Source organism: Micrasema longulum, unplaced genomic scaffold (genome assembly GCF_059751315.1).
Source record: "Micrasema longulum isolate JH-2025_06_02 unplaced genomic scaffold, ASM5975131v1 h1tg001783l, whole genome shotgun sequence".
NCBI classification, from domain to species: Eukaryota; Metazoa; Arthropoda; class Insecta; order Trichoptera; family Brachycentridae; genus Micrasema; species Micrasema longulum.
This window is the reverse complement of record NW_028278958.1, coordinates 187,530-214,519: the sequence shown is the minus strand read 5'-3', so window position 1 is coordinate 214,519 and position 26,990 is coordinate 187,530. Positions and strand designations below refer to the sequence as shown.

Below are 26,990 nucleotides of genomic sequence, written 5' to 3'. Positions count from 1 at the left end.
CATGTCGATGGTTATTTGTGATTGAGCTACAGGTCTGAAAGGGTTAACTAATGGGTACCGGATGTTCTGTATAAAGTATACACAACACAGATGCACTCTTCAGAATATTAAAAACTCTTACGTTGTAAAATTGATTCAATAGCCGTATTGGGTTTAATTTATTTATTTAGAGAACATAATATCGTCAGGTTTTTGGCAAAAGTTGTTAACTACAAATTTAAGAAAAATTAAATCTCTTCATAACTGGCATCAAATAATCTTTGTTTAAAGAGAAAATATCAATTTATTTCAACAGAGAAGGAAAAAGTTTTCGAGAAGGGAATATGGAAGTCTAGGCATTTACAGGGCTTGGACTCACGGACCAAAGGTCCGTGGTTCGAATCCCACTCTACCCCAACTTGATTCCATTTTCTAATAGTGAGTTATTTACAACTCGTTAAAAATGGCCCTCAAAATTGAATATTTAGGTAAATCATAAGAACGCAAATATTTCTTTTAATAAAAAAAATAACAATAAATTTTAAGGGATGTGATTTTATACTTAATTGTTAGATTTTTATAATGTTTTGCTTTTAAGGCCGAACTCGCTGATTAAATATTATTAATATTTAAAGCAAAAACTTTGTCGTCAAACATTTTACTAAATGTTAATATGTGAAGGTGTATAGTGGGTTTTGCATGTTGGTTTAGTTGGTGTCCTGACGAAGAGACGGGTACGTCTTGAAACCGGTAGACATAGAAAAGTCGGTAAGTGGTTATGTACACATTTTTAATAATATTTAGAAAGTAAATTCTTTACGTCCCTTCCACAAAATATTTCTTTTGTTTAAATTTTTTTTTATTAATAAAACATATGATACAAAAAGTACATATTATACTCCCAGGAGTTATGAAAAAAAACATTTGGGACCGTACATAAAAAAAAATCATTTTTGTGACAATACATAATTTTACACATAGTTAATACATCCGAAATAGTAAGAAAATATTATATAAGAAACATAAAACACAGTACTTTACACCGTATATATAAATTACATTAATAACTATCACTATCAAAAAGATTTAAGTAATATTTTTTAATTGCGACACTTCTGGATTTCCTATTCGACTTTTCGTGTTTTAGCTCATCGGGCAGTTTATTAAATTCAAAATGGCCAATATTTTCCAGAGACCTTCTGCCGAACTTTGTTGAGCGAAACTTAGACACATGAAGATTCCCCGAGTAACGCGTATTGTGATTGTGAATATCATGACTAAATGCGTATATTAAATTTGTGTGAGCAGAAAAGTTTGTGACATATAAAATAGTATTGGATATGTCATGCACTGGCATCACCTTGAAAGGAAGTATTTTTGTCTGTCGGTAGATATCCTTGACATGGGAATCCCCATTTCAGTCCAAGAATGTTTCTCAGAGCTCTGTTCTGAAGAACTTGTATTTCTGAGATCTGATTTTTGCTGGCAAAACCCCATATTCCTTCCCATCCCCTCTCCTCTCTTCATAGTAAAGTGTTTTTTTTTTATGCATATATTTATTTTTGTTAATCTTTGCTTTTAATTTTTGTATAAAATTGTAAGATTCAATATGTCCATGTATTTATAATTTTCTCAAACTGAACGGTTTGGGTAGGTAGGAAGAAATTACCTTAAGGCAATATGCCCGTCCTTATATGTATATTTATTGTATATGTATATAAAGTGTCAATAAATAAATAAACATGATAGATAGGATAGTGGGAATGAATCATAGCGTAGTAGACGGCAAACAAAACGGAATGAGGAAGCAAGCCACGAAGTCTATGCAATACGCCAGTTACGGGTGCTATTTTTGATTTAACGTGTTCAAATTGGTGGCTCCATGAATGTTTGGAGTCAATAAATAGTCCCAGGTATTTGGTAACATTGGTATTTTCAACATAGCCAGTTATAAGAGATACGCCCCCCTTTTAAAACATCCGAAATTTTTCTCGAATTGTTTTCAGGAATATGCGTGGACTTCAAGTTCACCCGGAAATGAATGCCCACTGTCAGCTGACCCACTATCATATTGAGGACAATGCTGAAACGAAATCGCACATTTCCTGTGTGCTCAAAATTGATTATCAAAACGCCTAAATTACTGATGACAAATTATTGCTGATATGAGCGGATATCAGCCATATTGACAAAATCGCTGACAGCCAAGGAAGTAGTTCGCGAAATCAAGTTCCCACTATGAAGTAAAGTAAACACTGGACAATACTGGAAATTATCTCATGGACAAAGTAAGGCTTAAGAGGGCAACGTCCAGAGATCTCGGGGTGTTGTTTGACAGTATTTGACACTCAGTTATCTTTTAATCTTCATATAGTTAATCAATGTAATGACTCCCTTAAAATGCTTGGTTTTGTTCTTAGAAATGCCAAGATCTTTTCTAATACTCAGGTTATGAGGACATTGTATAATTTCTTGGTAAGAAGTCGTTTGGAGTTTAGTTCCATTATTTGGTCGCCACATGAGGCTCGATACTCTTTGATGGTGGAGAGAGTGCTGAAGAAATTTCTGCGCTATCTGTACCTAAAGGAGTGTGGATATTATCCTCGGCTCTTCCCGACCGACTTTTTACTGGGGACGCTAGGCTATCGGTCATTATGGAGGAGGAGGTAGGTTTATTTGGGTGTTCACTTTTTCCAGGTGATTTGCTGGTCGCATACATAACTCAGAAATTCTGATGGATGTAGGTCTGTTTGTACCTGACAACTATCTTCGACAAAGACAGCGTCGATTGTTTTACCTACCACGATGCAGAACCAACCTGCCAATGGTTATGCGTTATATAAGGTTTGGTAGAGCAATCTTGCTACTTAATCGCATCGCCTCGGATGTCGACATATTTGACGACAGTGGGTCTTTCCTTAGGAAAGCACTTTCTAACTTTTAATTGTTCTTTTTACTTAACATATTACAACAGAGATGAAGAACATTTAAGAGAAGGTAATTTAGAAGTCTAGGCATTTACAGGGCTTATGACCTGTCAATGGCTGGTTTAAGTGGCCACTTTACACACTGTGTAACATTCACAATTCTGCCTATATTTGAACATCTATATTCCTTCTTAAACCAGCCATTGACAGGTCATAAGCCCTGTAGATGCCTAGACTTCTAAATTACCTTCTCTTAAATGTTCTTTATCTCTGTTGTAATATGTTAATATAAACGGCTCCCCAGGGAGTTGAATCCAGTCCTTGTCTACGAAAATTTGGACAAACTCAAAATATTGTTCTTTTTACATTTTGTTATATTATTTTAATACGATACTGGTGGTTTAAATTAAGCTGGCGCGTTCAGACAATTCACACTAACGCATTTAAAATCGACGGAATGTTGATTTAAAAAAATGTTGTATAAATGTGCTATCGTTTTTTAAAATTCGGTGTTGGATTAGAGGGTTGTGTATATGAAAAAAAAGTATAATGGGTTAAGAAAATGTAATATTCATTTACTCAAATACTTTGTTGCATTATTTTATATTTTTCAAATCATTTTGAAAATGTTGCATTTTACTAATTATAGTCCTTCCAAGAACGAGGAGCAATTTGAATTTGAAAAAATGTATTTTTTTATAGTTAATTACTCTAGAACTAGAATGTAAAATTGTGTAGATTGTTTTAAGTATATAAATAACAATATTTTGAGTTTGTCCAAATTTTTGTAGACAAGGACTGGATTCAACTCCCTGGGGAGCTGTTTATATTAACATATTACAACAGAGATGAAGAAAATTTAAGAAGTAAGAAAATGTCATATATTTACGAGAATTTATTTTTAAACAAGCATGTTTTTTATTCAATATTTTGTGTTCATCACAACACTAATTAATATAATGTTATTAAATTGCACATTTTAAATTATATCGGAGAAAATATGTATCCACACTTATTGATAAACAATAAATCTTGTTATTTATATACTTAAAACAATCTACACAATTTCGCATTCTAGTTTTAGAGTAATTAATTAATACATTTTTTCAAATGTTTAAACACATGTAGAGCGAATGGACAGCGAAATAACGGCTTAAAATATCTACGATGCGAATGACGCAGTATGCAGAATACGAGGAAGACAGAGAAAGACACGGCACGATCAAGTCCATCAAATACTTGGAAGATGGACATGTCAAGAGTGGGAGTAATCGGCGTGCGTGCATAAGATGTATGAATGTAGGGGAAGCGAGGTCTGTATGCAAAAAGACATAGCGATATGGCGTTTGTTTGTTTCCATTTATTTCATATTTATTGTCATCGTGGCGAAAAATGAATAACATCACGTCAAAATATTTATTTTGAAACAAATTTCTGGCGCCATTCAAACTTCATACAGCTTACTCAATCTGTCAAATCGAATGCAGCATTCTAAATTTGAGTGCATTCTTTTTTATTTTTCAAATTTAAGTCACTTCCGTCGCCGGCTCTTTCTGGCCGGTGGGAAAGTGCGGCGGTGCGAGCGAGAGATGTTTCTCACACGGCGGGAGTCGTCTATTTCCGTGAAAATTTCTAGCGGGAACTCTTTTGAAGGAGGGAGGGCAAGGCAGGTTTTTAAAAGGTTTTTTTCCGTACATAACTCAGAAAATACCAAAATGTTTGCAGACGAGTAGATACTTCATGGATTTTACCATCAGTAGCTCAATCACAAATGACTATCGACGTGCTAATAAGCGACGTGATAACAATTTCTCACCACGGTTGTTTATAGTATTCGCGATCACAATGGAACATCCGAGAGATCGGGATTATTATATTATTTAATATTGTTACACTCCAACCTGACGCTTGGCAACACCTAATAAATGTCAAAATATTTACGTATCGCGACGCATAATCCTGCTGCGCAATCACATATTTGAATTTCAGCGGTGTAAATTTGGAAAATATTCCAAAACTACTATTTTCATTTATTTGATTATTATTTATCATGTTGTTTATTGCATTTAGCCGGCGGTTGGCAAGCCAAATGTCAAGAAAGACAGTCGCCATAGTAATTGTAATTTAACTTTTTTGTATTAGACACTCCTTACTATTTTGCTAATGCAATATATTGTATTATTTTTTATAATAAACGCCGATGTTTCGCCAATGAAATGTATTTATTTACGAGGAAAACAAAAAACAAACCGACACGAGCGTTGACTTGGAGATTACACACGCGTTGACTTATGACCGCGATAACTTAAGCATGTTCATTGTGATCGCCCAAATGCTTTGAATGTTTTTAAGCTCGTCGATAATCATTTGTGATTGGAGATTAACACACATTATTTAAAAAAAATATTAATAAATTATAACAATAGATAACAAAAACAAATGTAGAAAGAAAAATTACACTAGCGACTTATTTAAAATCAACTCGAAAAAGCAAATGACTACTGTAACCTAGACTGGACCTTATTATATTGCTTTTATAACCCTAACGGGTTTTTTTAATTAAGCCTTTTTTTAAGTAGCGCGTGATTAAGCACGAGTCTAAATGATATTTTTGCTACGTTAAGATTCAGGCATGGCAATACCACGTCAGACTGTGCATTTCTAGAAAAAGCAAAAGATCGCCCGTGACAAGCGGAGAAACGTGTAACGTGACAAAATCAAAGATGTAGTTCTTTTATATCTAGGTAGCATAACCCTACGGCATGTAAGTACTGTGTAATTAAATTTGCAATCGTATTGCCGTTTAAATTTGCCAGAACACGGAATCTAATGATGTATTTTGGTCCATAATTATAGGCTTCCTAAACACCCCATTTTATTTTTTTATTTATTTAAAATATATGGTTTACCACCTTTATAATGGATTATCATTACATCTGTCTAAATCCTGACCATTTACGTCAATTTCTATGTACAAAATCTAAATTATAAAACCCGATGCTGAATCGATGTAAATCTTTGAAATTCGTTGATACATTGAGTGTTGACATTATTTCATTTTATAAGAAAATCTGGACACTTTTCACCCTCCTCACAAAAGGACGTTACAGTGTGTATGTGCCTAGTACCAAATGACTGCTCAAATCGAAAATTTCACCGCACGCTCCTGGCTGGTAGGCTTTTATATAAATAAATTAAAAGCGAGCTGGCATTGGAAAAAGCGTCCCGTTGGGTTAGAGGTCTTTGCCGCTATAAAAATAGATGTTATGACACTAATGAAGAGCAGTAATATGAAAATGTAAACTGATTAAGGAGACGGGAACTACATATTTAGTCACATTATGTAGAATCTAAACACTATTGCTCGTTACTAAGACGTATTACTTACTTGTCATACATTACATCTTTTTTTTTAAATATATTTATTTAACTAACTTTTATTTTAACATTTTACAACAGAGATAAGGAACATTTAAGAAAAGGTAATATAGAAGTCTAGGCATCTACAGGGCTTATGACCTGTCAATGGCTGGTTTAAGTGGCCACTTTACACACTGTGTAACATTCACAATTCTGCCTATATTTGAACATCTATATTCCTTCAATTCTTTCATCTGTTGATGTTTGTGAAGTTAAAGAGCTGAAACCTTTATTTATGCAGGTGATATTCATCTTTTATTTATATCACTACAGAGATGGGTAGAATTTTTGTTTCAAGATTATGGATATTCGAGCGTTTACAGGGCTTATGACCTGTCATAGGTTGGGTTCAAGTGGCCACTTTTATGTAGATACTACAACATTCCCCATAAAAGTGGCCACTTGAACCCAACCTATGACAGGTAACACCCTGTAAGACCTGTAAGACAGCCCTGTAAACGCTCGAATATCCATAATCTTGAAACAAAAATTCTACCCATCTCTGTAGTGATATAAATAATAATATACCTACTCCCCCTTGGGATAAAACCCAGAATTGTGTGTGTATAAATATGTAAATATATATATACACATACCAAAAATAATATTGATATTCATCTAATTGAATTATTTCACCTACATATTAGGCAACGCCTGAAAATGTTATTTTTTCAATTTACCGATCATTGTGGTTTCGGATGTGACAGGGTTAAAAGAACACCTGTATATATTATAATTTCACAGAGATTCAACACAAAAATCCAAATGCGCCGTTGTTCGAATATCACCGAGAGCCACTGTGTGCAATCACTCACCTCGACAACTTGGCGCAGATCCTCGACGTATATCCCTTCGGTGTCAACGATCTCCGTGCAGACCCTCTGCAGGTGCGAGAGGCTGGGGTCGCAGTAGCGAGGGCGGGGCGGGGTCGAGCACCGCGCCGCCATCGTCAGGGCGGCGTCCCCGGCTGCGGCTGGCAGAAAGAATAGCGTTAATATATCTGTACCTGAAAGCTGAAATGCTGGAAGTAACATTTGGTCAATTGTTCAGAAAATATCTTCTTCTTCTGCAGCCTTATTCTCTCCACTGCTGGATAAAGGCCTCTTCCAAACATCTCCATTCTATCACCCGCTTTCATCATCCACGTTTTACCAGCAATAGAGGCAATGTCGTCGGCCCATCTTTTCTGTGGCCTTCTAACACTTCTTTTGTTAACTCATAATCTAAAAAATAAATAAAAAGAGTGCAGAACTTATATACAAAACAATAATTGCCCCTCATTGGGACTATTGCTCTACTATATTATATTTAGCTAACGAGGGAGACATAAACAAGTTTTAAATACTACAAAATAGAGCAATGAGAATTATACTGAAAAAAAGCAAATATAATAGTGGTGAAAAAATGAGAAAACAATTGAACTGGATAGGAATAAAGAAAAGACTATTGTATAATGTATTTGTATTTATATATAAAGTGTTTAATAATCTCATGCCAAAGTATTTTATAAGTGAAATTATATTAAATAGAAATGTACATAAATATAGGACAAGAAATAGAAATAGGATAAGAAAAAAAAAAAATAATAATAATAATTCATTTTTATTTTTTGTTCCTTTTTTGTGTAAAATGCATTTCTACCTTTATATTTAAAAATGCACTTCTGTTCTTTCCACTTTTATACTAATATGTAAAGATGAGATTTTTGATATTTTTTATTTTCTTCTAAAGATTTTTTATATATTTTTTTGCTACTTCTGTGTAAAAAATTTATTTATTTATTTAACTTTTTGTACATAATGTTATTTGTACATTGGCGAGCTTATTGCCAAATGGCAATTTCTTCCAACCAACCAATGAAATAAAAGTTTTATTTTTATAATTCAAGTTACAGAACATATTATATAGAAAAAAAAAAGATTAAAAAGTTAAATATATATAAAATTAGAAATAAACGTATTTGTTTATAAATTACCTTAAATCAAAACTATTACTCAATGGGAAAAAGAAAAAAAAGAGGAAAGAGGAAAGAGGAAAAAGGAAAGGAGGAGAGATTAAGGAAGAGAAAGGAGATGTTTCTTCAGACGTGATTTAAACAGAGATAATGTAGTAACATCTTTGATGGTAAATGGGAGATGATTCCAGTCGAGCCGCATGGACACTATATGAGTTAGAGAAGAAAGAGGAATTGTGTATGGGTATTAAGAGAGTGCCTTGAGAATGAGAACGAAGAGGTAAACCATGAACTGATAAGCTTGAAATTTTTCACACAGGTATATAGGAGCGTTAGGACTATGAAGTACATTGAACAGAAGTGAGAGGGAGTGGTAGTCTCTCCGCTGTCTAATTTTGAGCCATTTCAGTTGCCTACGATAATCAGAAATGTGGTCATATTTCCTAAGACCAAAAATGTACCTTATGCATGTGTTCTGAAGTCGTTTAAGTTTATCGAGTTGCTCACAGCTTAAATCAGTCATGGAAACATCAGCGTAATCTAGAATGGGTAGTAGTAATGCTTGTACAAGAGTGCATTTAGTACTAATGGGTACGAATTTTTGCAACTTACTTAAAATACTTGTCTGTATTTATATGTATGTAAAAACATGTAAAAGTTTTATCCTTAGAGTAATAACCTAATATGGAGAAAAACCATTCTGTGATTATTGACCACGAACTTAGCTACAGATTACAGCAATACAACGGGCTGAAGATACTTGGGGTGAGAATCTGGTCTTCTCGCGTTTATTTATTTTTTTTTTTTTCAATAAGCAAAAAATTACGCTGGTAACAGTATTAATATTTTATTCGATTGACGTTGGATGATTTCATATTTTGAATTACCCGAAAACGAGACGTTTCGCGTTCTGTGGTACAAACGGCACGTATGACGTTTTGAATGATTTCTGTGAAATTATAACAGGGCTTGAAAATGGATGCCGCGAAACCCCCCCAGCCAGCTATTCCATAGGTTGCTGTGGATTAAAACATTGATAGTTATATCACTAGAATCGTAAAAATCTGCTCTAAATATGCATTATATTTTTAACGTTATTCCTGATTTGTGAAAATACCCTATTGCAAACAAAAGCCGTCCATTACACGTTTGTGTTAAACTAAAAATCAAACTAAAACGAAACCAAAAATTTGGAACGCTTTTGTTCTATGCAAAAGAGCTTAGGGGCTTTTCTAGGGAATTATTTATTGCTCTGAAGTTTAATCAGTTCTCCGACGATAATTCTTCGTAATCTTGAAATAAACATTGCACTCATAATGTGTCATTTACTATGGTTTGTTAAGATTGCAATTTGTGAGCGGTGACTTTTATTGGGTGGATTTAAATGATACATTTAATGAATCACATCTAATATTACTCACATTATAAACTTTTCTTTAAATGCTGGAGATTTTCTTTGAAGAGACGCTTAGAAAAAATCATTCATTATATAAAGATTACAAAGATATACAACCGGCCCCCCACCTTCAAGTTTGTCAAGGTAGGTACATCGATATGAAACAAGGAAAAGCGAACGTCACGGCATACATAATGTAACTACGCTCTAAAATAAGATAGCTTCAGTATGACGTCATAGTTGAAGAAAAAATTCTTCCGCCCGACTAAAAAGATATACTACCGATCCCCCCACCATCAAGTTTTGATGTATGTACATCAGTTTATACCAACGGATCTAGAACCCCTCGCTACATTTATCTACGCATTGAAACTGTCAAAAATTTTGCTCCGCCGAGGAATTTTTCCGGTAATTATGATTTATTTAAATTTTTAATCGTTATGAGGTTGCACTTTTTTTCTTAAAAGCCTATGAGAGAAATAAGTAAATTTTGAAGTCGAATTAAATTCCGACATAACTGTCAGTTTAATAAAACAAACGCCTAGATGCAAAAAATAATGTCGCTAGGTTCTGTTTTATCAACATATAAGGGTATCTAGGCGTTAGAAAGCTACCACTGTTAAAAATAAATTTAGTTATTATATTTTTTCCATCTGTTTTACTATCTTTCTGAGAGAACGTATCGAGAGCCGGCTTCGTAATCGCTACGTACTACCTCAGTAGATAAATGCAGACGATCGTTAAGCATATCGTTTTGACAATGGTTAAAAGTCGTATAAAAATCATTTTCAAGCGAGCTTCTTTTCCTTGAATTGGGATTTATTGGAGTTTATAATCCCTTTAAAGTGGGCACTTTCTATTACAGAGCCTATTTAAAATATAAATGCTAATGAAGTAAGGAACACGGACTAATTTTTGCGGTCGTTCATTGGTTTGTTTCGATCATATGATGTCGATATGACAAGTCGGTAGAACATAACGAGGTAAGATAGTACAGAAGTTAAGTATACCGTCTTGATATAAACAGATGAAGATAGCGTTCATAATTGAGACCCTGGAAAAGGGTTTTCAATTTATTTATTTTTTACACTCGATAGTAATTTTTTCTTTTTTACTAAAATAAAAATCTATGACTCAATGAGTTAAAAAATATTGTTAAATCTGGTTATCGTTCATCATTAATTTGACCTAATTATAAATATATTGATTAAGTAGCGTTCACACGAAGACAAAACTATAGTACTACTACTATTAGTACACGTCTATTCTTGTCTATCCGTCTATCCTTGGTGATTTCACATGGTGGAAAAAGAATATCGAAATGGTGGGGGTTTTGTGGAGGCCTAGATGACATAAGAAACACAAAACTTGTCAAAAATCTGTTTTGGAGAACTACGTTACAAAAAAAAAAATATTCAAGACTTATGTCAGCGTGCTGACCCCTCTCAATTAGTTAATTCCTGATTACATTTTTTCTTTTAGCTGACCACGTGCAGGAATTCTTGCAGCTCGCGGTTGTTTCCTTTTTCGAGAGAGACAAGAAGGATAAAAATGTCGCGGTGTTGCCGAAGTTATGTTCCGATAACGCAGGTCTGTTAGCGAAAATTCAAGATGCTGTCAGTACGGGGCTTTTTTTATTTTTTTTTAATTTTTATTATTTTACATATTTATTACAGCAATATACAAGTAATTATTTATGCAACAAATTAATTCAGTAGTAAAAGTAAGCATACATATTTATCATTTTTGCTGTTGGTTCATCTAAACTGCCTAACTAGGGATAGCTTCCCCGTTCTAAGGCAGTAAATTATGTATTTTATAATGATATTTAAAAGTATTTACAGTTTTATCATAATGTGTGCTTTTTCAGTCTTAAAGGTAAACAATGAATATCCAGAGAAAACATAAATAATACCAAAATCTCTATATCCTAGGTCCCAAGTCATTACTAGTAAAACAAGCAACCAGCTTACGTCCTTCTACATCCGACAACAAATTCTCCGACTCCCTCCGACCAATATGGATTAAGAATGCAGTCAACACCTTCCTCAGCCTGGCAACCCCACCACATTTCCACGAACCTGGGATAAGGTTATATAAAAATAAAAGTTTATCGAACAAAAGTTCCGACGCATCTAAAATGACTCGTTACAATACATTCCTAGCTTCTTTCACATTCATACTGCTTTTGACATGACCAGACATAAGATTTTGGTTCATTCATGGCCACCCCATACCGCACACCGCACCTGAGGACATAGGCTCCTCGGCGGTGCCCACATACACGGAACAGTTGCTCGTTGCCGAACGAGAAAAGCTGCCCGAAGAAGCTCTCTGTAATCTGGTAGCAAGAAGGTAATCCAATAGTCCATAATATGCACTTCATTGGATTGAGAAAAGAGGGAAGCGAATTCTTCACTGACTGGGATTAAACTGATTGGACGAATTCGCCGAAATGAAAACAAAACTTTTTAAACGCCTCGAAATTAGTTTTGGAAGCCACCAGATCTGTATATCCGACAGGACCAGTAACAGGGCCACGGATAGTAGCGAAAAGCTCCATTCGGTAATCATAGAGAGAGGGAAATGGACAAGACCACAGGATGTTTTCAGAAGACTGATTAGGATATCCACAGCAGCACGAAGGGGACTTAACAATTGATTTATTTATTTACATACATAAGTTCATTGTACATTATTTGAGACATGACAGATTCCATGGGACTAAAAGTCCTGTATTGAGATGGGACTAGCAATTAGTTGACACAGACACATGAGTATATCACCACAAATATAATATATGATCAGAAACACAGAAAATAATTTTAAATAACATATATATGGCACATCAATATGGTAAACAGTAAACTCAAACATTCGGAAAATCATCAAGAGTTTCCCACTTAAATCCCTCCCACTAAGAAAAATCCAGTCCTTAACTACTTTCTCTTTTGTCCTTGAGAGCTTAATACGCTCTTCCAAAATATTGAACACTCGGTGCGATAAATGAGAGATGTCTCTGAGCAAAAGTCGTACGGGTTTTGGGTATGACATAATTCATGCTCTAGGAAAAGTCCTCCAAACTGCTGTTCACACGTGGATTCTGGAACAGGGCGATATTTTATTGTCCTCGTGTAAACGCTACTTCGATTTGATAACGCTCTGTGAGTCATTATTGTGCCCAATTTTTATTTGTTCACTTAGCAATAGAAAAAAGAATCATTAAATGTATTTTATTAGAGCAATTTAAGTATATTTGCCTTTTTTTTTAAAAAGAAAAGAAATATTTGCGTTCTTATGATTTACCCGAATATTTAATTTTGAGGGCCATTTTCAACGAGTTGTAAATAACTCACTATTAGAAAATGGCATCAAGTTGGGGTAGAGTAGGATTCACCTTTGGTCCGTGAGTCCGAGACACTAGCCACGGGACCACAACCCGGTTAAATTTTTTTTTACAAAGTTTTAAAATAATAATATTTTGATCAACAATGTTTTGAGTATGCCCAAATGTTTGTAGACAGGCTGGATTTCCTCTCTAGGGACTTAAGATCTAAATTTGTTGTATAAGGGAGAAAAAACATTTTTAAGAAGGAATATGGAAGTCTAGGCATTTATTTTATTTTTTCAAGAATTAACGGTACAAGTACCTTTTGCATTACATACATACATAAGTATTTACAGTGGAGTATCTACAGTAACAACTTTTTCAATGCTTACTTAGAAAGAACATAATTAAAATATTGATTCCACACTAAAATGTTTTACAAGTAATTGTTTATAAGATGGAAATTTCAATAAAAATATGTCACCTAAATCCGAATGTTTATTACCCAGCGCATGTAGACGATTCAGTACATTTACAGGGCTTATGACCTGGTCTACAATCATTTGGACATACTTAAAACATTTTTGATTAAACTTACTGGTATAAGAAGAAGTATAAAAATTTAATAATTCTTTTCAGGCGTTTCCAAGTAGGTGAAATGGTTCAGTCGGGTGAATCTCGCCCACATGATAAAGGTTTCAGCTATTTTACTTCACAAACGCCAACAGATGGAAGAATCGAAGATGGAGGAATATAGATGTTTAAATATAGACAGAATTGTGAATGTTACACAGTGTATAAAGTGGCCACTTAAACAGGGCAATGACAGGTCATAAGCCCTGTGTATGCCTTGACTTCTATATTCCCGTCTCTAAAAAGTTCTTCATCTCTGTTGTAATATGTTAATACGAGTTCGCATATACGATATTTGATTGATGTTTTTTTTTTAAATTCAGACTTAATTTATTTAATATCATCTAGTCAGCTAGACTATTGAAATCGCCTACTTTTTTCAAATCTGACAATAATATCATGAAATATTTATTTGACAAGCTATTTTGCACGGAAATATTTCAGCCCCTGGACTGGCTTATAAAGCAAAAGACTGATCATTTTACCTTCGTACGACCAAAAAAATAAAATAACGCTGCAATTAGTGTAGCAATGCAGTGCCCTATGCACTACAACGGATAAGGTGATGATGATAAAACAAAATATTTTTACCTCCATCCATCGTGTCTCTGGTTATCTTGGATTCGGCCTGGGCAAGCCTCGAGTTTTTAGCAAAAACGACGCTGTTGTCAGCGTCGCTGTGGTCGTCCAAACTCTCGATAGAAGCCAAGTACGCCGAGTTCACCCCTTTATTCTGGGCCCCACTACTCGAAGTAGAACTGGACGAAGCTATCGAACTCATGGACAGAGGCCTCGGCACATTCGACAAACTGGTCAAATTGGATCTGCCAACTTGTCCGTTCAATTGGGCAGGAGCGCTTGGATTGGAAACACTTCCGCAGCTTGGAGAATACAGCGTTGAAGTATTTGGATTTTGTGCAGGTTCAGAAATCTCGCATTTATCAAAAGTTGGTTTTGCTTCCGATGTGGCCACATCTTTCTCTTCAAATTTTGATTTAACAGGAGAATCTACCATCACAAAATCGTTTGAACCTTTATCTGGAGAGTCTATCATAACAAAATCATAATTAGATTCCCTTTGTGTATCTTCTAGTTTTCTCTTGAGTTTGTTTTCTGGTCTGCTAATTTCTGTCTTCAATGGTTTTTTAATACTCGTTGGTACATCATAGATCGAAGATGAATTCGACGGCACGTCGTATATCGATCCGTTTCCGTCTTCGACATCAGAGCTGACCGATTTTATCGATTTTTCTGGGGAAAAAGTCGACACGTTTGTGACTGAAGACCATTCGTTGGCTACGCGATGCATCAACCCGGATTTCGGCGGAGATACAAATGAATGGTTAGTGTTGGTCGACCCCTGGTGATTCGAACGCACATTGATTCTCGTCAAACTGGATGTCAACTCACTCGGTCTTCCGTAATCCACTGTGGGAACAATTTCAACGCCTGATTGCGTTATTTTAGAAGTTGCGCCTATAAGAGGAATGTTGGACTGTCTCGATCTGCACGAAGATCTTCCAACAGTTGCTAGACTCGACGGCTTTTTAGGCTGTACTATGGACGATTTAGGATGGGCGTTCTCAGCACCGGCGCTATTGAGCATTCTTTTAACATTCGGTGACAAGTTATCGAAGCTATTTGAACTATTGTTGCACTTATCTAACCAGTGTTTTCTATTCGTTTCCACTTTCGCGATCACTTCACTATTGAGTTTAGTTATAACACTTACACGATCGTCTGGACACACTTTAACTTTTGTTACACTCGTATCTTCTTCGACTTCTTTTTCGCTCAGTCTATGCTGCAGAGATTTTTGAATTTCAAAGCTGCTTCCTTCAACACCCGCATCTTTGATGTCCTCCTGATTGGCACTACTGTTCTTTCTAAGTGCGAAACTTTTAAAACGACTGACGTAACTCATTTTAGATGTTTGGTCTTTAGAGGCGGGTGGTGGCGGTTGACTGGGTAACGTGGGACTCTCATCCTTTGCAAAACCCGGAAGTTTAACACCGCCAGCAATTAATCTGGGGTCTTTGGACGGGGGGTTTGAAATAGGTGGTGCCATTTTTCTTTTCAGCTCATCCCCTTTTGAGGTTGCCTTGATTTCTTTAGTTTCTGGAAATATTTTCGGATCAACAGCTTGAAGAGGAGGCTCCAAGAGAGAATCATAGATTCCAATTAGCGTTGGAGTGAGATCTGTCGTACTTCCTGTAAAAAAAGAAAAATGTTTATTAAAAAAATGTTGTAGTCAGAATCGAATTTGTTTGTAGGATTACAAAAAATGTTCGTTGTTTTTAACATTAAAAAATTATCATAATTTTTTTCAAATCTCCAATCCATAAATGGATAGTTTGAAGGAAAAAAGGCGGCCTCCGTGGTGTAGTGGTCAAGACGCTTGACTCACACACGGAAAGTTCCGAGTTCGATTCCCGGTGAGAACATAAAAAAGTATATGTGCTTTTTCTCAAGTCTGGGTGTTCTGTGATGTAATTCACCACTGTAATTAGGCCTCCTGGTCTGTTGTGGTGCAAAAATAAAATACGTAAAAAAATACATTAGAAAAGAAGCTGAAAAAATTGTCTCATACGTCAGAGTATAATTATATTTATTTATTTATTATCATATTATATTACACACACAAAATTATAATTTATACAAAGTTGCTTTGACTATCTAACTAGGGTTATTTATCCTGTTCAAAGACAGTAAAATATATATATATATATATATAAAAACAGTAATCAATTATATAGAAACAATAGTAAAGGTAGTTGACAAAGATAAAAACGGAGTGAAAACAGAAGTAAAAACATAGTAAAAATGTAGTAAAAACATAGTAATAAATGTAGTCGACCTCGTGGTGTAATGGTCAGCACGTTTGCCTACCATGCAAGAGGTCTCGGGTTTGATTCCCAACATGGTTGATATGAAATATTTATTTAAGAGGGGTTATCGCAATGGAATATTTCATAGTCCCTGTACTGGTACCTGAAGCATAAGACATCTTACCTTTACGTAAGATTAAGATACGCTGCAATTGGTATCCCAATGCAGTGTCCTATGCACCATTAGGTGCGGAAAGGGAATGATGATGATAATGAATAAATGTAGTAAAAACATAGTAGAAAATGTAGTGAAAACATAGTAAAAAACATATTTTTTTATTAAAATTAATAATGTACAAAAAAATATTTAAAGACCCTGTAATATGCGTAGTAAAGACAGAATACTCGTACATAGTAAGAAACATATTTAAAGTCATAGTAAAATAAAAACAATAAACGTGTATAGCAAAAAACGTATTTAAAAAAAACATAGCCAAAATATCATTATACAGGGTGTTCTTTAAATCCTGTCACATCCGAAACCACGATGATCAGTATGAGCAGAAAGACATATTAGCACATTAAAATTATTTTTTTAGAACGAATAATTTTTTTAAAAAGCAAATGGTTGCTTACTTCTGCAGGGGAGAAACGAGGAGAGAGGAGGAGGAGTCTGATACACCATCAACAGCGCAACCGCGCTCCCTTCGCTTCTTCCCTGCAGAAGTTAGCAACCATTTGTTTTTTTTTATATTTTATTTTTTTTAATTTTCGTCGTTCTAAAAAAAAAATTTTATGTGCCAATATGTCTTCTTTCTCGTACTGATCATCGTGGTTTCGGATGCGACGGAGTTTAAAGAACACCCTGTATAGAAACAATTATAAAGGTAGTGGACAAAGTTAAAAATATAGTCAAAAAATGAAGTAAAAACATAGTAAAAAATGTAGTAAAAAAATAATAGAAAATGAAGTAAAAACCTAGTTATAAATGTAGTAAAACACAGTAAAAAATGTAGTGAAAACATAGTAAAAAAAAACATAAAAAAATATATAAATAAATATATAAAAAAATACTAAAAAAACCCAGTAAAATTTGTAGTATAAACAGAGTACAAAGTAAGAAACATACTTAAAGTCATAGTAAAAAAAATATATATACTTGCATAGCAAAAAACATAGCAAAAATATCATTATACTCGTATATGCTTTGAAAGTCTTTTCTCTTTTTTGAATAAGCTGTCTCCGAACTTGACATCCAGACTTTATGATTTTACCTCCTGCAGTGGAAGATTGAATAATAACGGCTTTCTAGATGCCGTAGGTAAGATGAATGTTTGAGTTTACATAATATTACAATGGTGTGCCAGGAGCGAGTGGGAAGTAAAGGAGGAACGCATTAATAAAAATGCTTAAGAACATTTTAGCTGCAAGTTGTCACCACGGGACAATATGTTCAATGAAGGAACAGTGTAAATCAACAAGAAAAAAGAGATAGGTTACCAATACATGTTCTGGAAAGTGGGGGTCAATGCTATACACGGTGTTCCAGAACCAGACCACGAAACTTCAGGGGAACGTTCCTCATGGTAAACTTCTGAATTTAAAATTCTGAACAATATTTTGAGTTTGCCCAAATTTTTGTAGACAAGGACTGGATTCAACTCCCTGGGGAGCTGTTGATATTGACATATAAAACAGAGATAAAGAACATTTAAGATGAGGTAGTTTTTTTTTTTTTCTTTTATTTAGGAAACATACAGTACAGTTACAAAGTTTAATATTTTACACAATTAGACTTAATTCTAATGGACCAGTGAAGTTTCCATATTATAAAGCAATCATATTTAAGGTTAATTATGAAAGTATAAAAAAGAGAAGGAAAAAGAAAAACATAAATGAAAGTTATTTAAAAATTAAAATTTAAGTGAAAAAAAGATATTTTAAAGTTTGTAGTTTGTGGTGAGTATTTACAAATGGAAATAATATTAAAAATTAAGACAATTTGTAAGAGTAATAAAAAATATAGAAGTCTAGGTATCTACAGGGCTTATGACCTGTCAATGGCTGGTTTATAAGTGGCCACTTTACACACTGTGTAACATTCACCATTCTGCCCATATTTGAACATCTATATTCCTTCATCTTCAATTCTTTCACCTGTTGATGTTTGTGAAGTTAAAGAGCTGAAACCTTTATTTATGCGGGTGAGATTCATCTAATTGAATTATTTCAACTACATACTAGGCAACGCCTGAAAATGTTCTTTTTTCAATTTCTATACTTCTTCATGGACCAGGTGGATTTATCAACAATATTTTGAGTTTGACCAAATTTTTGTATACAAGGACTGGATTCAACTCCCTGTGGAGCTGTTTATATTGACATATTACAACAGAGATGAAGAACATTTAAGAGAAGGTAATATAGAAGTCTAGGCATCTATTGAAGGAATAAAGATGTTCGAATATGGGCAGAATGGTGAATGTTACACAGTGTGTAAAGTGGCCACTTAAACCAGCCATTGACAGGTCATAAGCCCTGTAGATGCCTAGACTTTTTTATCCAAAATTGTTTTTTTTTTATTTTGAAATAGAGTAAATCTTAAATTTCTGGCTCGAGTATGGCTTTCAAAAACCTCTTAGAATAAAAAAAAGTTGGCAAAACGTTACCAAGGTTACTTACAAAAAAAGTTGAGAAAATTTGAATTATTTGTTGCTGGTGAAAAACAGTAATTTGACTTTCAATAAATTCTGAGCAAGCATTGCCTAGTATGTAGGTGAAATAATTCAATTAGATGAATCTCACCCGCATAAATAAAGGTTTCAGCTCTTTAACTTCACAAACATCAACAGATGAAAGAATTGAAGGAATATAGATGTTCAAATATAGGCAGAATGGTGAATGTTACACAGTGTGTAAAGTAGCCACTTAAACCAGCCATTGACAGGTCATAAGCCCTGTAGATGCCTGGACTTCTATATTACCTTATCTTAAATGTTCTTCATCTATGTTGTAATATGTTAATATAAACAGCTTCCCAGGGAGTTGAATCCAGTCCTTGTCTACAAAAAATTGGACAAACTCAAAATATTGTTACTAGATTTATCTAAAACACTAGTTATTTTGGACACGTGAAATTCGCTTAGAAAATAATACCAAGATCTGATTTGGTAATAGCGCAGAGTATCACGTTGCCTGAACGGCGACGATATCTTAATCCGAGTAGAGTATCGATCTGTTTGAGTAAATAACGGATAAATCTGAAGATATGTATTTATGATCGCACCTCTGCGGCCTTAAAACTGTCACATTCCATCGAATCACCATGTAGATGCAGATATGCATTGTCTACGGCCAAGTGGGCGTACGTGTGTAGATACATTATGTAACAAGATCTTGAATATGTAAGATATAAAAACGCCGATAAACAAGAATGAAACGTTGGTAATATGTACGGAACAACACAGTGCAATGCTTGGCTCGGGTGTTGGTTAGAATATAGTAATTTGAGAATGAGAGAGTTCAGCCCTACGGGAAATCGGATATATAAATGTTATATGTCATAAAAATAACGTATTGTTCAGAATTTTTTAAATCGGTAGTTTGCTTCCAAAATCGGTAGATCTACCGACACATCGGTAGAGTTGACAACGCTGATGCTCACACTAAGTTGTTTCTCAGGATTATTTTCAATTTGGTCCTGTGTTTTTCCATATAGTAAACGAATCTCGAAAATTGCATTGATTGATTCATTTGTCTAATCATATTTATTTATTTATTTTATTTTATTAACATAAACGGCAAATCTGTCTTTTACAAACATTTATAATACTACATATTTGGCTTAAATATTTTTTTTTAAACATAAATTTCCTTATTTATTTATATACGGCATTTCTGCCATTTACATATATGTGGTATAAAGAGTGCTTAAAAATAAAAATATTTTTAAAAAAATCGAGTATGAAATATTAATATATGTACACATTATTAATTACTTGAAATACATATATTTTAAAGAAATTATACAATAACAAAATACATTAATCAATCAAATTATAACTATTCCAACCCAATCTTCTGAAGATGATTTGCTCTTTTTGATAAAAATATGTTGGTCACTTTATTATACCCAAGATTTATAAAAAAAAAATATACAAGATTGATATTAAAAAAATTCACCTAAAAATTATACAGCATATTCAGTAGAAAGTTTAAATAATAAAACATTCTACAGTAATACAACAAGAAAATCATAAGTACTGTTTCATACAGCTGGGCAAAGTGAACAAAAAACTGTGTATATTATGAAATGCATGAATAAATAAATATAATTACAATTCACCATCTTTAAAAAGTTCAAAGGGTTTGTTCTATAGGAACAATAGCCTACACTAAATATATCAGATACGTGGGAATGACTATTGCCGAGTTCATGAAGTCTATTTAATACGGCATTACAAGTATACACTGTCCGTGAATTGTTGCTACAAAACGGTGGCACCTGTCTAGTCATTCTTCCAGGCACCCTAAAGTTGATGAGAGATGAGTTCAGGGCAATCCCATTTTGAATTTATGTTTTTATTGCATGCATTATAAAGATAAAAAAACAATTAAATCGATATAAAACTCAGGTTAAATAATTGGTAGATCGCACAGACTCTGGACAAAGGAAAGTAAATCTCGGGTCTGATCATTTTGGCCCACCCCTGATCTTTTGAACGCATTCAGTAGCTCAATCACAAATAACTATCGACGTGCTTAAAAACATGCTAAGCATTTGAGCCATCACAATGAACAATAATGAGCATGCTTAAGTTATCGCAGTCATAAGTCAACGCGTGTGTAATCTTAAATCAAAATCAAAGTCAACAAATGGTCGGTTTGTTTTTGGTTTTCCTCGTAAATAAATACAGTTCATTGGCGAAAAATCGGCGTTTACTATAACAAATAATACAAAATATTGCATTTGCAAAATAGTAAGGAGTATCTAATACAAAAAAGTGATAATTAAATTACAATTACTATGGCGACTGCTTTTCTTGTCATTTTTTGGCTAGCCAACCGCATGCTAAATGCAACGAATAGCTTGATAAATAATAAATAAATATATGAAAATAGCAGTTTTGGAATATTTTCCATATTTATACCGGTGAAATTCAAATATGTGATTGCGCAGCAGGATTATACGTCGCGAAACGTAAAAATTTCGACATTTAATATTAGGTGTCCACGGGTGTTCCATTGTGATCGCGAATACGATAAACAACTGTGGTGAGAAATTGTTATCACGTCGCTTAGTAGCACGTCGATAGTTATTCGTAATTGAGCTACAGAAATCAGCTTGTAGAAATGTTTCCCAAGAAAAATTTGACGACGAGATTCGAGGGTGATGTAATCCAGCATCCCTGCTAGAAATAATGATGGTACAAGAATAGATATTGATTATTTTCTTTAAGATATAAGTATCGTAGAAATCGCTTTTGAACCTTTTTTATTTCAAGAATGGAATTTGATTCAGAAGGCTCCCAAATGATGGAATAGTATTTCAGTAAGCTGCGGACTACTGTATCATATTATATGCTAATTGCGGTAGTATTATTGAAATATCTAGATTTTATTTTATTTATTTATACTTTTACATTGTTTGTATTCTTTTTTTTTAAACAGAATAATGTTCCCTCACTGGGGTGTCCCGTGCTGATGAAAACATTTTACAAAATATGAAACATGCCTTAAATTAGCTATATAACAAAGTTAACATAATAATAACACTCAAATAAAACGAAATTAATCCAATCAACCTAATTTTCATTAACATGATAAACAATAAAAAACTAAAATAATCACAAAAAACATAACTAATTTAAACAGACCGATTAAATTTTTTTCATAAACAGTGCATACATTTTACCTATTTGGCTTGAACCACTCATCGATCCGTGCGCAACCCACCTCCACTATCCATTTCTGAATAGCAATTTTATATTGTAAGAACTTACTAATTGTCCTTATGGATAATGGAAGTAGATTGTACACTTTAACCGAAGTAGTAGGTCAATCCTCTTTGACCGAAGGTTACATTAATTTTTTTGCAGCATCAGGGTGGAGTATCTAGTAACTCTTGTATTTGTAACGAAAGGTAGAGAATAATGTTTACGTGCGTATAGTAACAAAGTTTTTTTATAGATTTAACATTAGGATTTTCAAATAAACCGAGGGAGCTAGTTCTGAATGGGACTCTTAAGATAATTTTTATTAAAGCTTTTTGTGCAATTATTATTTGCTTGATCAGCTACATTACAAACATATTATAAAAATAAAAAAATACATGAAAGAGACTCGTGTCAAAGTAGTAGGAGAATCCTGCTCCGAAAAACCCCTTCGGATACATGGAACAGATCAACATCCAGAGCGATGTTGTTCAGCATAGCGGTAGCCCTTCCCACGGCAGGGTGGTCCTATATATCGAAATATGAAACAATCTATGCTGACGCTGTCTTAGATGATTATCAGGAACATACAAACTAATGCTCATCATAATCTCAGGATTATCGACAATACCGCGCAACAATCGATAAAAATGTGTAGTCAAATACACATTCCTTCTAGTCTCTAAACTGTTGTAGCCGAGCATATCCTGAAGAAACTCGGTCGGGTAGAGCCAAGGATAAAACCCGCACTCTCTCATGTAGAGATATCTCCTTTTGGATTTTCTCTATCATAAGAGAGTACTTCAGTTCATGTGGCCCCCAAATCATCGAGCCACTCTCGAGTCTACTTCACACCAAGGAGTTGTAAAGAGTTCTCAGTACGCGTGTATTTATATAAGTATCGCAAAAATCGCTTTTGAACCTTTTCTATTTCAAGGATGTAGTTTGATTCAGAAGGCTCCCAAATGATGTAACAGTATTCTAGTAAGCTGCGGACTAGTATATCATATTATGCGCTAATTGCAGTAGTATTATTGAAATATCTGGATTATATTATTATCAACTAAAAAAATATTACTAAAATATAATATTACTATTATTGTATCTCAGAACCCGTTTTCGCCGTGTACCTTCCATTTGTAGAAGCAACAAGCGAATAAATTAATCAATCCGTCAAGTACCCACTTTTCTTTAGTAAAAAAGAACTGAAGGAGTGAAGCGTGGAGAATATAGATTGATTGGCGAGTGGTCTTTATATAGGTAATTTACCGTAACGTATGTGGATTGAACGCGTATAATATGCGTAGGAAGTAGGTACCATACTGCATTCTGCAGTAATTTCTCTTGTATGGAGTTTCTCCTTAGGCGCCCGTCGCGACTGGCGTCTGGCGTCTGGGGCCGTATTTTGAGTGCGTTCAAATATTTATAGACAAGTCGTCGCTTTAGATCGTTTTTGTCCAACAGACCATTTTGAACGAAATTGAGTTAAGACTGTAGTCCGGTAAAGCGCACAAAAAACAAGAAATTCGTACGATATTGCCATTTCAAAACGAATGTTTTTTAAAAATTGCGAAATAATAAAACATAAATTAGATAAAAACAATATTTTCTAAAGGTATTTCTATTAAGAAATATACTTAAGTTTTATAACTAAAATATAATTGGGTCTGGAATAACGTTTAAAATAGAATATGTATTTAGAGCGGATTTTTACGATTCTAATGATATAACTATCAATGTATTCAACACAAGTTTTAATTCATAATTTTTGGGTTTAAAAATGAGAACATACAAAACGGCCCGCAGTTGACATCGCGTCATTTTGACGTCACGCGTTATGACTGCTGACTTCGCTTCTTTACAGGGCGCGAAACGTCTCGTTTTCGGGTAATTCAAAATATGCATTTTTTCAACCTTTCTAGAAAATTTTTCCGACGTCGCACGAAAAAAAATATTAATACCGTTATTATCGTAATATTTCGCTTATTATAAAACGAAAATAATAAAAACACACGAAAAGACCTTATTACTTTTCGACCGGCAGATTACGCCGTTTCAAATTTAGACTAAACTTTGGGGCCTCGATTATCATATACAGACTAAGTATTGAATTAAAATTTGTGCAAAGGATTTAGAGATAATAGATTAAAAATTAAGATAGCGGAAGGAAAATCTTCCGCAAACAACAGAAAACGCGAGTTCAAAATTACATTTTAAATATTATTAATGAAAATTGAGAACAACAATGGACCCAGGTTAGAGCCTTGCGGGACACCCGAGAAAGTATGGAAACACTCTGAAGCGAATAGACCGTAGGAGACGTATTAGTTTCTGTTTTGGAGATAGCTCGCCATTAATTTTAACATACCATCCGAGAAACCGATCTCATACAGCTTATTTAATAAGACATCATGGTCGACAGTATCAAAGGCCTTGGCGAAGTCATTATATGAACAGTCTACCTGATGTCCTGCATCCAGAGCTTCCGCGACGTAGTTTGTAAAAACCATTAGATTGGTTTCAACCGAGCGGCCTTTCCTGAACCCATGTTGTTCATCAATAATAAATGGCTCTACTCGGGAAGTGACGATTCTACATATGATAATTTCAAATACCTTCGCTGGTGCAGAAAGAGCAGCTACAGGTCTGTAATTTTTACTGATGACTTAGATACACTCTTCTGCATAGGTGTTACTTTTGACGTCTTCCATGTTTCTGAGAAGACCCCCGTATTAAAAGAAAGATTATACAAAAAACAGAGGGGTTTTTTGATCAGTTCCACACAACCTTTAAGGAAGAATGTCGGAAAAAAATCTAGTCGGAGAGAATTAGTATTACTTAATTTTTTAATAGTGCCGGCCTGGAATGATGATGATTAAATTAAATCACCCTTCTATCGCATATCCTCTTAAGGTTTACGTTGTTCATTTTGTTTATATACACAAGTGTTTTGCATTTTGTTTTTTATTGATCCAGGGTCTACAGTATTCTATAGTTAAGCAAATTGTACCTGCAGAGATTTACGAACAAAGAAGTAATAATGATCTCCTGTACAAAACAATCAAAACTCTGCCTGTTCGAGGACTACTGTGGCTTTGCATCATTTTGGAACAATTTCATAGTAATACATTCAAGTTTCCTCTCAAACATAACCATAATACACGCTTCACGTCTAATGATGGCTTGGTAGTACCAAAAGTATGTAATAAATATGGAAATAGAACTCTCAAATATTTAGTACCTAGAATTTTTAATTTATTACCAAAAGAACTTAAATTTAACTCACATTGTAACAAGAGCAAAATAAGAGAGTGGCTACTCGATCAAGAGTTTATATATGAATAGTAGCTTAGGTGTAAATATTTTATTTTTTCATATATTTTCTTGTGTTTAAAAAATAAATTTATATATTATTGTTTGCATAAACATGTTTATTCTGATCTTTCCGGCTGTTCATTTTTATATGTTATTCATTGTTTTTATAAATGTAAATAATATTATTAAGTCAGTATAAATATAATCTTCACCAACAAGCTACAAAAAGTGGCTTGGTGGGATTTTAGTTTTAGTAAAAATATAAGAAGTGAAATTTTTTTTAAATTGTAAAAATGTATAATTATGCTATTAAATCAAATAAATTAAATTAAATAAATAATTATTATTTTTTGTTGAAAGCATAAGTAGTTGAATAAATAAATAGTTACCATTTGCGAAAGGCGTTATTTGTTTTAAATACTGACAAGTTTAGCTATCCCGTGCTAAGCTATTAATTGTGATAATGCTTTACTTAACGGTCTAATTTCGTCCCAGTAATACATTCACCTTGTAAAACAAAGGATTTTAAAATAAAGGAGATTGAACTTCAACTGACCTTACAATAACATTGGGAGCGTAACGAGAGAAGTTAAGTTTTAAAATTACCCTGGTGTTTTACGGTAAATTACCATTCTGTGGTAAAATGGTAATTTACCGTTTTTTTTCATAACGGTAATATACTGTCTAATTTCATCCATTAATAATAATATACTAATACATTTATTTTATTTTACACTTTTTATACATATCAATATATACAGGGTGTTCTTTAAACCCTGTCACATCCGAAACCACGATGATCAGTATGGGCAAGAAGACATATTAGCATATAAAAAAATAATAGAACAAAAATTATTTTTTTAAATAAAATAATTAAACGTTATTGTTGTATTAAAACGTGTTCGAATAAGTGATGTGATTAAGTAATATACGTAAGTATACGTATAAAGACTAACAAAAAAAAATATCAATATAGATAATTAACTAAATGTTCTGACATTAATAAACTTCAAACCTCGGTTGAGGGCCAAAAGTAGTATGGAATATTGTTTTAAATATTGTTTACGTTCAATGTGATCCAAAATGCATCTTTTTAGACCCCTTTCACTTTGATGTCTAAAAAAATTTAAAAAAAACATACATCATCGGCCTACTCTAATGTACCCATATGTATCGCATGTAATGTATGTGTTTGAGTATGTTTTATGCGTAGATGCATGTTGATGTTCGTATGCATGTGTGTATGCGTTCATATATGTGTGCATGGACGGCTCGGA

General features: G+C 33.8%; 1 protein-coding gene across 3 annotated transcripts in view; it reads right to left on the bottom strand.

Annotated features, from left to right (window-relative positions):
• LOC148273995 (uncharacterized) overlaps window positions 1–26,990 on the bottom strand; it is a 131,059-nt gene that overhangs the window by 61,530 nt on the left and 42,539 nt on the right. The window contains exons 1-3 of one of the 3 annotated variants that reach the window (XM_088237775.1): window positions 19,450–19,527; window positions 14,229–15,848; window positions 7,142–7,299 (exon numbers count right to left, since the gene is read on the bottom strand). In XM_088237775.1, the coding sequence (XP_088093901.1) occupies window positions 7,142–7,299; window positions 14,229–15,705 (1,635 nt within the window). In that variant the 5' untranslated portion in view covers window positions 15,706–15,848; window positions 19,450–19,527. Of the gene's footprint in view, window positions 1–7,141; window positions 7,300–14,228; window positions 15,849–19,449; window positions 19,528–26,990 lie in introns of those variants that run through there. The other 2 variants (XM_088237772.1, XM_088237774.1) reach the window with 2 other exon arrangements.